The sequence below is a fragment of the Cyanistes caeruleus genome, chromosome Z (assembly GCF_971803275.1).
Source record: "Cyanistes caeruleus chromosome Z, bCyaCae1.hap1.1, whole genome shotgun sequence".
Taxonomy (NCBI): domain Eukaryota; kingdom Metazoa; phylum Chordata; class Aves; order Passeriformes; family Paridae; genus Cyanistes; species Cyanistes caeruleus.
Genome location: NC_141732.1, coordinates 56,815,323 through 56,828,425, shown reverse-complemented (window position 1 = coordinate 56,828,425; position 13,103 = coordinate 56,815,323). Strand labels below are relative to the sequence as shown.

At 36.4% G+C, this 13,103-nt stretch overlaps 1 protein-coding gene across 3 annotated transcripts in view; it reads left to right on the top strand.

The window, feature by feature from the left end:
• The window catches only part of CERT1 (ceramide transporter 1), a 79,862-nt gene that overhangs the window by 41,552 nt on the left and 25,207 nt on the right, over positions 1 to 13,103 (top strand). For 2 of the 3 annotated variants that reach the window (XM_086868919.1, XM_086868920.1), the window contains exons 4-6: positions 7,060 to 7,167; positions 7,983 to 8,121; positions 9,064 to 9,147. In XM_086868919.1, the coding sequence (XP_086725045.1) occupies positions 7,060 to 7,167; positions 7,983 to 8,121; positions 9,064 to 9,147 (331 nt within the window). Of the gene's footprint in view, positions 1 to 4,427; positions 4,446 to 7,059; positions 7,168 to 7,982; positions 8,122 to 9,063; positions 9,148 to 13,103 lie in introns of those variants that run through there. The other variant, XM_086868921.1, reaches the window with a different exon arrangement.

Below are 13,103 nucleotides of genomic sequence, written 5' to 3'. Positions count from 1 at the left end.
CTCAGGAGGAAGTGACCTCCCATGTCACTTAGCCACTCACAAGTCTGTGGGGCCAAATCAGATTCATCCAAAAGGAATGAGGGAGCTGATGAAATACTTCTCCATCTGCATCACTTATGATCAACCCTAGTTTAACCAGGGACACCCCAGATAACTGGAGATTTGCAACTGTGGTGCCCACCTACAAGAAGGGTCAGAAGGAGGAGCTGGGGAATTATGGTCTTGTCAGCCTGACCTTGATGACCTCAGTGCTGGGAAAGGTTATGGAACAGAGTATATTGAGTGTGGTGACTGGCACATACAGGACAACCAGTGCATCAGGCCCAGTCAGTGTGGATTTGTGAAAGGCAGGTCCTGCCTGACCAACCTGATCATCTTTTATGACAGGGTGACCTGCCTAGTGGGTGAGGGAAAGGCTGTGGATGTTTTCTATCAAGACCTCACTAAAGCCTTTGATACCATTTCTCATATCATTATCCTGGAGAAACTGGTAGCCCATGGCTTGGACAGGTCCACTGTTCACTGCATAAAAAACCAGCTGGGTAGTCAGACCAGAGAGCAGTGGTGAATGGAGTTACATCCGCTGGTGGCTGGTCACCAGTGCTGTTCCCCAGGGCTCAGCATTGGGTCCAGTTGTGTCATATCCTTAGAATCTGGATGAGGGAATCAAGGCCGCCTTCACTCAGTTTGCAGGTGACAAGTTGGGTAAGAGTGTTGATCTGCTGGAGGGTAGGAAGGCTCTGCTGGTTGGACATAGGGAAGAATTTTTCCACTGGAAGGGTGGTCAGGTATTGGAAATGGCTGCCCAGGAAAGTAAGGGAGCCACGGGAGGTGTACAGTAAAAGTCTGTATGTTGCACTTAACGTTACGGTCTAGTTGGCATGGTGGTATTGGATCAAAGGTCAGACTCAGTGATCTGGGAAGTCTTTTTCCAGCCTAATGATCCTGATTATTTTCTGCCTGTCATGCAGGTCAGTTGGGTTTGTCCTTAGACAATTATACCTTCCGAGCTCTGATACTTTATATCCAGTATGTCCATCTTTTGTTTGAAAGTAAAATTAACCTTTGGGCAGAATTGTTGCCTAGATAGTTTGAGCTTAATATATGGAATCTTTATGTTGTCAAATTGATGTATAATTAGAAATGCATGTTAAGCTTGTAGTGTTGGCAAGATGCTGTTGAATAAAGACCTTTTAAACCAGACTGGGCTTTGTTTTTAAACAAATACGGTTTTGACTCAATAGACAGACTGTTTTTTATGCATCTTCAACCCTGGACAACTTGAGGAATCTGAAGCTGTATCAGGAACAGGACAAAAAGTTACATGTCTTGGAGTCCCTTATTTCATACAACTTCTTTGGTTCAAATGTGTAGTAGTTCAGTGAACCTCCATTGTTTTTGAAGGAAGTATGTGTTGAGAGCTGACAAGGGCTACAGCGTGAAGGAAACAAGAGTAGGTAATAGGTTTTGAAAATGAAGAAAATTGTATTAGTTTTAATAGGGTGTGATGCAAATCAAGGAATGTATTAAAAGTAAACCCTTCTTTTCCCCCACTTTTTCCCAGATTGCTGTTAGGAGATTGCAATTTAAACAGCATGTGTTCTCATCTATTTCCTTAGGGTGTAAGATAGTTTTGCTTAAATGCTTTGTCAAATATATTATGGAATTTGGCAATTCCAACTCTTCTATGCTCCAGTGCTTGCTATGTATTACATACTTAGGGGTATGCCAGCCATTCGATAGAGATTCCATTCTAATAAATAAATGTTTAAGAATTGAGTGGAGGATGTAAAACAATCTGTTTCCAAATTTAGCAGTGACAAGGTAACTGCTAAGTGCATTAAGTGAACAAGGGACTTCGTGGGTTTTGCAGAAGCATCTGCTTTGGCAGTTTTTCTGCTTATTGATAGATAATTAAGCATATTTACCTGCTGATAAATGTGTTCTGTGTTGATGTAAAGCTTGTAGTAGTCCATTTCTTCTAGTGCAAGTAAGAACTTTGCCTGCACCTCTGCTTTGAATCCTCGTGTTTCCTGTTAGGAAGATGTTTATTGTGATTAAGTGTAAGTGATAAAGTGTAGACAAAGTGTAGGCCTATCAAGTCCATATCCAAAATAGGCGCAGACTTGCAACAAGTACCTTTTCACAAAGGTGAATAAGCCCCCATTGCTGTTTAACTGTGCTCTTCCAAAATCTCATTATGGTCTTTAGCCCAGGATTCTTCACCATAATACTGATGGTGGATGTGTTTCTCTGGTTCTACAGAGGTGATATTAATGTAATACTTAACTGTCTTCGGTTAAAAAATAAAACTTCACCAACAATTGGAGTAAGAAGCAGTCGCTCCTTCCCTGCCGTTTTGAAGGATACTTAGGATTGCCTGAATGCTTGTTAACTGTGAACGCGGTGTGTGCGTTAGTGTCCTTTCTCTGTCCCGCTGTTGAGACGGACTGGGTTATCCCTACGTGCTCAGTCCCTCCAAGGCGCGGGCTTTCCCTCCACCTAGTGGATGCTCCATGGCAGAGCAGGTTCTTAGACTCCTGCAGCGACTTTTCCTATGCCTCCTGTCTCATTTGCCTTAGTTAGCATTTATGCATTAACCCTGGCAGCACTCCCTTTTGAATTTTATACATTGTCATGATAAAATAATGTTTAATACAACTGTTGTTATTTTTTTTTTTTATAACTGCTAAAAAGACCAAGGTGACTAATGCTTTCACTTGGGATTGGAACTGTTCTTTTCTTTAAAGGCACAGTTTCACAAGTGCTAGCCTTAAACCAAGTCAGACAGTAATACACAACAGAATTAATTCATTATCTAAAATCTTTAGCTTCTAGCTTTCAAATCATGAAAACAAGTAACAACACTTCAGTGCATTGGGAACTGACAGCGAAACATTAGTGCATTTTCTGCTGGTGTCTAATAGAATGAAATTTATTAGTTCTTGTATTACAATACAGACCTTACCTGTCCCTTTCCTGCCTATATTCATGGAAGGGATAAATGTAGCCTCTCCCACTCTTGCCTTTAGTCCCATGACCCCAGAGTACAAGCTGCTTTAGTACTAAGTACAACAAGTGTTGCAATTATTATCAGCTTGGGTTTTGGTACTTTTGCTCGTTGAAGAGTTTTATTTTTATACCTGTTTTTCAACCTGGAATTCCTGGGGATTCCTCCCTTGCACATAATGTGCCTGTTTACTATGGAATTGAAATATGTCTTTCCTTATTTTTGCAGTTGCAAAAAACTTCAGATTAGAATCTCTTTCCTTTTAAATAGTCATCTGCACTGTGCTTGGGAGGGCTGTGGGTGGGGAATCATCATCCAGCTGCTCTGACCTGGATTGCAGAATTTCAGTCTCTGCCTTCCTTCTAACTACCACCTTGGTTTTGCAGCCTTAGATTTCCATTTGTTAGCAGCCTCAGAACAGTTGAAAAATCAGACCTACAGTCACATGATAATTTTATCTTTAATTTCAGTCCTCAGAAATGCATCCTGTACTGCCTTACCTGCAATGTGTATTGTATTCTTTCTGTCTGGCATAATTTCCTAGGGTAGCCTTGCCTTGGCTCATCCTACCACTAACCCATCTTTCTGAAGCATTTGCATCAAGTCTAAAAATTGCTTTTGGAACACAGTTGTTTTACAGAGCTTATCTTCTTTTTTTCCACCAAGCCTTTCATAGTACCTTCCAGCTCTTTTGTGTTACTATTTTTTTCTATATTCTGTTTTTTTTCATACGGTATTGTGGCTTGATTTCTTAGATGTTTGAGTGGGATTTTTTTCACAAATACTGTAGAAAATGAGATTAGAGTCACTGTGGCCTAGTATCTGTTCCATCACCTTCTCGGTGAGCTGAATGCCTTAAAGGGAGGAGCTGCCTGCTGGTTGTGTTATGTAAAATAATAAATAATTTATAATGCTAACTGAATATATCTGCCTTTGTGAACAAACGTACATTGAAGTGCTTCACAAACGCTAAATTGAGACATAACAAAAATAATTCCTTGAAGACATGTGAGAATAATTTGCTTTATTTGATTTAAGTGGGAGAACTTTGCCATGAATCCGGGCTTTATTCAAGGGTATTATTTTCCACTTAAGGATCAGTGCAAGCAGTAACCGAGATCTGCAATATGATTCTGCAAATACTTAGCTTTTTTTTTATTGAAAGCAGCTTTTCTGGCATACTGCCTTGTTGCTGATACTAGCATCTGCTCCAGTTAAAGGATCACATGAAGCTTTGGATCATGTGGCTCTTTTTCTCCTGTCTGTTGTAACAAAAGGATTAATGGATTTCATGCATTGCCTTAGAAAGCTGAAGGTGTTGCAATTACTATCAAATGCCAGTTTTAATGTAGCTTTGAAGCTGTGATGTATGCATGGAATTTCAAAGAGCTGCATCTTTTTACCAAGCATGGCAATTTGGCGTTAGTGCTTGATGGTATGAATTGATACGACTTCTACAAGTAATTTTGTTTTCAAGCAGAAACTGTTGATTTCTATCATATGGACTCTACCAGCTTTTCCAGTTTTTGTCTTGGGAAATTAAAATTTGTATAAACAGAAGGAACTTTGTCTATATTCTTCTTCTCAATGTAAATTATTATTTCTGCAGTGATTAGTTAACGATGATCTGCTTTGCGAGACATAAATGCGGCAGTGACCTGCTCTCGTTTAGATGTTGCGGTAGTAGAATGGTGGGGCTTTGCATGATTCATGCTTTCTTTGTTTGTGTTCATCTGCCTGCATGTGTCTGCTGTGAGCAGGATGGCTTGTCTGTGCATCAGTTGGAAATGAGTACTTATTTTCTCGTTCTTGTGAAAAATAGGTATTCTCAATGTAATTTTATTTTTTCCACTTGGCTATTCGAGCATAATTGTCTGACACAGTTTTGTGAACATGGTCTGTAAATGCACATGTTTTTGATTCATGATGTGTGCTGTTCAGTCTGCTCTTAATGCCTGCTGAATTTTCTTCATAACAAACAGTTAATTATGTTGCACCTTTTTTTTTGGTAGTCTTTGCAAGCTGATAGCTGTATCCATATAATCTTGTATGCTGTTACGTGTACATGGATAAACTATTTAGTGGAATTAATAATTACAAGCATGAATGAAAGATAAATAAATATTTTGCTGAAAAGGTACCTTAAAAAATTAGGCTTACATGTTGATGTGGAAAGAGTGGTTATTTTTTTTTTTCACCTTCAGTTTTTATTTTGTGAACTAAATTAGCTGAGGGTTGACTGTAGGCATAATATTCTTTATTTTATGTAGGCATAGTACTTCTTTATAGCTGCAAGAAAATAATTTAGTTCAAATGTAGAATATAAGACATCAGATTTTCTACTTACAAATTTTCAGCTATTCTTGGAAGTTCTAAAATAGAACTATAAAGGTGTGTCTTTGACTAAATCTCAGGTAAAGAAATCCAGAAATTTCACTTCCTAAGCTTAAAGCAAGGTCTTGCATAGGTGCGTCATTCTCACTTTAAGGACAAAATCAGGAAATGCTTGCTATCCTTAGTTAAAATAATCTAACTTCAATGAAATGGATATTTTGGCTACATTTTAAAACTGATCTGTTCTTTAAGCCATATCCTATTAAAATGAAGTTTTAGCATCTTTCATAGTGTATACAACTTACAGAGAAAATTAAATTAATTTTCACTGTCAAAACTGACTATAATAAAAACATATTGGGTCATCTTAAGATTTGTGGCATGTGCTTAAATAAATATTGATGGTAGTGATTAAACATGAAGTCTTTTTATGGTTACATTTAAAGGAAATCTTCTAATAAATGTTTCAAAGTGTTAGGTGACTCTTCTGGTTTATGCTTATTGAACGTTTTTGTAACAAAGCAATCATCTGCTCAAACTCTTACTGGTAACTCAGTCATACATGCTTTGTCCCAGTTTGCCCAAATTGTTAACCAACACTTCAAACAACCCTTTACCTTCCTCTGCTTTTTAACTTATCCACACTCTCCTGTCTTCTCAAAGCCTAAATACCAATTTTTCCATAAAACGTACAACTGGAATTTCATCATTACTTCTTGTTTGTTCCATACCATATGTTTTGTCTCCCCTCTCCCTACCCCATTTGAGTTTTGGTGCTACTGCAGAATTTATTCCTGTCAAAAGTCCTTCACAGTTGTCTCTGTCTACTTTATCAAACTCATCTACCAAGAGTATTTCATATATTATTCTGAACCATCTATTTATTGCTTGAATTCTCTGTCAGGATTTTTCATCTCCTTTGCCATGTACATCATTTACGTTAACTTTTTAAGAAATTATTTTCCTTCAGTTCCTCAGTATCTGCTTCTGTGTGACTTGTGGGGAAATTGGTCAAACTCTATTTTTGATCTTTTAAATGTTACTCTAATCATGAGATGTTTTTCTTTTTTTCATTGTTTAGTTAGTTCCTATTATTGTATCTTTTTTCTTACTTTCAATGTCTTACCTTGTTTTATGTAGACTTTTGTTCTCATGAAAAATTAATTTCAGTCTAGTATAAATATTTTTGCCAAAGAAGCCAGAATCAGGAAAAAAACTTGATAGTAGTAAATGTCTGATTTTCTCTGATTTCTATTTTGTTGCTTTTAAAAACAAAATGGTACTATATGTGTGATTAGGCAGGTGAATTGAATCTGATTATCGTAAGACTGAATCTAATCCCCCAATTAATTGTAGAGTAATGTAAGTTTTTTAATAGGCTATGAAAAGTTACTTCTTAGGAATTACATAAACCAAAATAATGAAACACTGTCCCTTTTTTGAACCATTAAATGTATATTGTTTTTGGGGACACATAATTCCTTGTAGGTAACAAATTATTTTAAAAATCAATCTGATAATAATACACAAGTTTATAATAACTTCACAGGTACTGCATCAACATCTTAGATGCAGGCACAGCTTTAGTTATTGAAACCTCTACTGCAAAAAACAAACGGGTGGGTTTCAGACAAATTTATATTAATCTTGTTTTCATTGTTTCGATTTTATCAAAAGCCTCAGCACTCTAGGTTTTTGTGTGATTTGCTTTTTAGACTGAATCTGGCTATGGATCAGAGTCGAGTTTGCGGCGCCATGGCTCCATGGTGTCTCTTGTCTCAGGAGCAAGTGGATACTCTGCAACATCCACCTCTTCATTTAAGGTTGGTGCAAAAAGTTTTCCTAGTATTTGCGCATAAATAACGTGCAACTGGAAAAGAAGTAATATATGGAGACTCATTCACGTAATTACAGGAGAAATATAAAATATTCAGTTCAAGTGTTCAGATGTCCTTAGTGCATCGTATGATCGTGAACAGATGATATGAGAAGCTCTCTCATGCCTCTCATGCAATTGTCCCTTTTAAACTGTGCTGTCACCTTCAGTGGCAGGAAAATCAAACTTGTGTGTTCATTAACTTTTTCTAGTTTACTCACCAGAATATCCTGGGCTCCAAATGAAAACACTAATTCTGTAGCTTAATAAGCGTGATACACCACTGGCTGAAAAATTATGGCTTTCCTTGTGTCATACATATGAATATTTAATACATGAACTGAGTGGGCTGTACTTCTGGGAGAGCAGAAGAGGAACAACACACGAAAGGGGAATAAGGGATTGGAACAGTGATCTTAAACTGGAGCTGTCTGCTTTCAGGCAAATATGTACAAAGCTGTTAGCGTGCACGTTCACGTTTTTAATAAGCTTTTGTGGAGCGCTCTGACTTAGCAGATGCAGTCAGGAGAAAACATTGAGACCAGTGACAAAATGAATATAAAAGGAATATTCGGATGTGGTTTCTTCTGGCATTAAAAGTATTTCATAGTTGCTGATATCTAAAATGCCGTTAGTGTAGTTCAATTTCTTCTTTATAGCTGCAAAAATATATTTTTTTAAATTAAATTATAATTATGCTGCATCAAGCTATTGTTGAGTATTGTTAGAAACGTTTCAGGCTTTTTTCATTTGTGTTTTCAGAAGGGCCATAGCTTACGTGAGAAGCTTGCAGAAATGGAAACCTTTAGAGACATCTTGTGTAGACAAGTTGATACTTTGCAGAAATACTTTGATGCTTGTGCTGATGCGGTTTCCAAAGACGAACTCCAGAGAGATAAAGGTAATGCTGTAACTGAAAACTGTTCCCTCCACGGACTAGTTTTTTACTGAGGAAATCTCTTGATACTGTTACAGTATAACTTAATGTCATATAAAGAAAATATGTCTTAAATTTATTTGCATAAATGCATAAGCATGTTAATTATTTTTACTTTAGAATTCAGATTTGCTTTAAAATCTGTTTGATGTTAACCTGTAGCTGTCAAATGTACAAAAGCACTTTTGTACACTTTTTAAGTGTTTTTTTAGAGAATACCAGTTGCTAACCCTCATGAATTCAATTTATTTTTGTCTCTTACCTGTTACTTTGAAAAATAAATGGGATATTAGTTTCGATAGAAACCATACACTGTTCTAAGAAGTTAAAATTGCTGGCTCAAGTAATGCTTCTGAGATGTATTGGCTGGAAATAACGGAATGCACACTTGAGACCATGCTAGACTGTGATGTGGATGTCTACATACCTGTGAACTGCGTATATCAGAGCACATCTTGTCACTGTATCTGCGCACTCTACTGAGACATTCGTCCCTGTATTTGTTCTGGCAGTGTGAAACTGTCCGTAGCAATAAAACATCAGAGAACTGCAATTTCACTTTTTTTTTTTAACTTTCCAGTGTAGAGGATTATATAGGTACTGAATCATGGCTCCTACTTAGCCACTTGTAACACCAAAATATGTCACTCTCACCAGATGATTGAATGCTTAACTTCAGTGCTGAGCAATGTTAGATTATGCTGTTAACTGACATTTACACTGGTAGTAGTCTTGGGTCAAAAAAACAAAACAAAACAAAAACCAAAAAAACCCCTAAAGGAACTGTTGTTATAGGAAAAATATGTTGTTATATGGCTAACCATGATGACATTCTTAATTCTTTCTTGCACACCAAAGAGCTAGACAAGCTTTCTCACTCCCATAATGCACTCTCTCTCAATCTAGTGGTAGAAGATGACGAAGATGATTTCCCTACAGTACGTCCTGATGGAGATTTTGTGCATAACAGTAACAGCAATAAGGAAAAATGTAAGTGTGTCCTAATTTTTTCAGTGATGAAAATTAGAATGAGTGGTATGGTGATAAGCTTGGTACAAGACATGTGTTTTATGTACTTTTTTAAGCAGAAAATGGCAACAATAGTTATTTAAGTGTATGTGAATGGAAGTTCTTAGTCGTGCTGTAATTCTTTAGCAGCTTTCCATGATCCTTTGAGTTGCTCTTGATTCACACAAATAGTAATTCAAGCTTGTCAAGCTGGAATTTCCTATTCTGTGTCTAAAGTCGTTGTTGCTAAAAAATTCCATTGAAACAGCTGCAATTCAAATATTGGGAACTGAGATTTTGTAACAGGTTATTTTAAGTGTTACCTGCTTTAGGAGTTTGATGTAGTTCAGCACTTTTCCACTTGGGGAACTAAAACTATAGTGCTTCCCCCTATAGTTTTCCAAGTACTATGGCTATGGAATGGTTAAGATAGCACTGTTACTGATTCTCACTTTTCATAGTTTTACTGCTTTTTTGCTGTCCTTTTCCTTGTTACAATGAGCAGAATTCAGATTTTTATTCTTACCATAAATGAACTGGTTATTGTATTCACTGTACCCAGGCAGCAAATGTGAGAAACTCATGCAAGTGTTGCTGTTCAAGAAATCTGATAATCTGGCCTGGAGGAAGTTGTGTATGCATTTAAATTGTATTTGCATTCTTCTTGGACCTTATGCTTTCTGTCTGAAATATTCTAGTGTTTACACTGTCTACTTGTTGGTAATTCAGTTAGTCCTAAGGTGTTCCTTAGACTTGATTCACTAAGCTTGGAAGTTGCACCTCCAGTTTCAAGTGTGATGGAATCTCCCAAAGTACTCATCAGGAATGTTTTTAAAAATGTAAATAGTTTCATGAAGTTTTCTTGAAAATACAGGGCAAAATAAGCCTTTTCTGTGTCTTCTGTGTTCTTTGTAATTGGCAGTTGTTCCCATGTATTACATATTTTCTTCTTGTATTTAAGTGATTTTTCTAGAGCATATCTAAAACCGTTGTGATGGAAGGGGAAAGGGAATGGAACCAGCTTTTCAGGTTGCTTCCAGAATTCATCACATAAGTAGATTTTTCTACTGAGGATTAATTGTAATTCTGATTTCAGAGATTAGGTAGCATAAAAAAGTAGTTTTTAAGCAAGTGTAAGCAGGTGTGTGGTTCCACTAATCCTGTTGTCTGTATGAAACAGTACTTTTTTAAAATTATTATTTATTTAATTTTTTTTTAGACCTGCAAGTTAGATTTCAGAAAACTGAAAAAGCCTTATTTGAAAAACGTTAAGAGTTTAATTTTACTGCATGATTCATTGTGGAAGAGATGTCTTTGTCAAACTCCGTTTTTGTACAATCATGTAGGAGTTTCAGCTTAATTTACCTGTAGAAAATTTTTTCGTATCTACGTTGTTCTGGCACATCTGTAATATATATGCATGTTCTATGGGGAGTGTCATTAGGAAAGTCTGTATTTTTAATCCAGCTGATCACCAAGCTTTTGGAATTTACACACTAAAAAATTGACTTGATTAATTAAATTATTACAGTTAAAAAATGTAACTTGATGTTACAGATACCTATATAAACTCACACACTATAGCTCTCTACAGGAAATAATTCTGCAACCCTTAGCCTTTTGCAAAACTTCTAATTCCAGTTGTTATGAGTCCTGTATCCCATTAAATTTACTTTCCATCAATTATTTCTATGAAAATATTTATTTCCGTTTCAGTTTCTCTGTGCCTCAGTTTGATTTCTAACAGCTAAATTCATTAAATATTTAGTAGCTGAATGCTGCAAAGCTTGATTAGAAATGAAAAATTAGTCTCTATCTTAAAGTGGAATCAGAAGTGATGCAATGGGGCAAGTAGATGTCTCAGGCTGAGACACCCATGCTGATGTATTGGGCAGAAAGAAAGGTCAGACTAACTGGCAATGAAAGATTTATCTTCCACTTCACCCTTTTTAAAGCTTAGCCCCAGAGCAGCTGTTAAAATTTGGTTTCTCAGATTTCAGGTTTTCTTTTTGAAATTTTGATCCCATCCTGGAAGGACTCTAACAATCTTTTTAACTGTAGCTGACAAGTGTTTGCCTGTTTATTCTGAGACTGTTCTCCACTCAGTGCTTCAGGAAGTGAGGCATAGGTTCAACCTCTTAATTTAGCTTACTATGATATGGAGGAGTGTTTAAGCCTTCTGTTCAAACTACTAGTGCACCAGTCATGACTAGCTCAAATCATTGATTTAAGACTGACCTAAGGGACCATATTCACACTGATTTTTGCAATTTGTTCTCTGGGTGGGAGAAGAAAGTGAATGTAAGTGTGGACATTTGTATATTGTTCTGAAGGTGATTTGGATCAGGAGGCTTTTTCTTTTCTGTGTTCTGTAGGATCTTAAAGTGAAGAGGGTTAAACAACTGTGAAGTTGTTTAAATATATTGGTTGCTTTCCAATTAAAAGATCTGGTAACTGGAACTGTGATCATGTATATAAAACAGCAAGGTATGGTATCTGGCTGATGCATATTTACTCACTGGGTTCTTATATTCAGGAATGTAGAATCTTGAACTCTTAAGTGTTCCCATTCATCCCCTCTGGAAAGAGAACATATTTGGACTTAAATTTTTTAAGAATAGGAAAAGTATGTGTAACCTGCTTAAGGAACCACCTTGAATATGGAAGATGTTTTTTGTACTGGAACCATAAAGATGGAAATGGTACAAAGGCTGAAGGAGAGAACTTTCCAATACCAAAATGCAGTTTATGTTGGATTTTTATGCTTTGAATGGAGGAAAAATATTTGGCAAAATATTGCTGAAAAATTGAGGTTATTCTTAGAGGAAAACTAATCATATTGATCCTATTGCAATCCACAGAACATAACAACAGTAGGCATCAAGAAGTGGATCATGGACACAGATTTTTTTTTTTCACTTAGAATTACTTTAGTGACAAAATATGTTAAGGGAGCATAAAATGGAAAAGATGGAAGAACCTCTTTCTACTTACTGTCTTTAGAAGACTTTCCTGTTTCTCTGGAAAACAGATTTGGTCAAACAGTGGAAAGGTGTTACCAGCAGAATCTTAGGAACAAGAAGAAAAAACACCTGTCCTAACAGACACAGAGGTCTAGGAAATAAAAACTAAAGAGCTATTGGAAGGTAAAGAATGGTATGATGGATTTCTTTTATGAAACACAAGAGAAAACAAATCAGAGATAAAACATAGATGGGATAATGAAAATTAACTGCTTGGAGTATTGTTGAAATTGAAGTTAGGGTGGGAGACAAATTATCCTGCTTTTTTCAGTTGATGTCATGCAGTTTGATAACCAAAGAGCAGTTGCAACAGTAAGAACCTTTTCCTGTTAGTTTTTACCTTCAAATACAGATCTCCAGATGCCTGCTTTAATTTTGAAATAATCGATATTTAGCTGACATGGAAAAAAAAAACAAAAAAACCCAGGAATCTGAAAGATGTTTGGTCTCTCCAAACAGAAAATCTCCTCACAAGTACTTGTTAAGTGCTGAAGTTCAGTTGTTTCTGAGGTGAGGATTGAGGTAATCTCCCAACATGTTTAAGAAAGATACTTTCTGTGTTTAGGAATGAATCAAAAGTACTTATATCCATCATAAGGAACCTGTTGAGTGACATATCTTCACATAAATAGGTTTTACATCTTTCTGCAATATGTTCATCTTTGCCTATAATTGTAATGACTAAAAAAATTAGGGCACTGACTTTAAGTCTGCAGCTCTGCACTTATCATGCCTACTCTGAGACTAGTCATTGAAGAATGGCTTAGAACTGTATGGAAGTGTTAATGAAATATGGCTGAGGCCTAGAAAGCGACAAAAGTTACCTGTTTTCCAGCAAATAAAGCCGTGTAACTGTTTTTCCCTTAAACTCTACCACAGAGATTTCTGAAATTACTTCTATAATGTTGCAGCTAG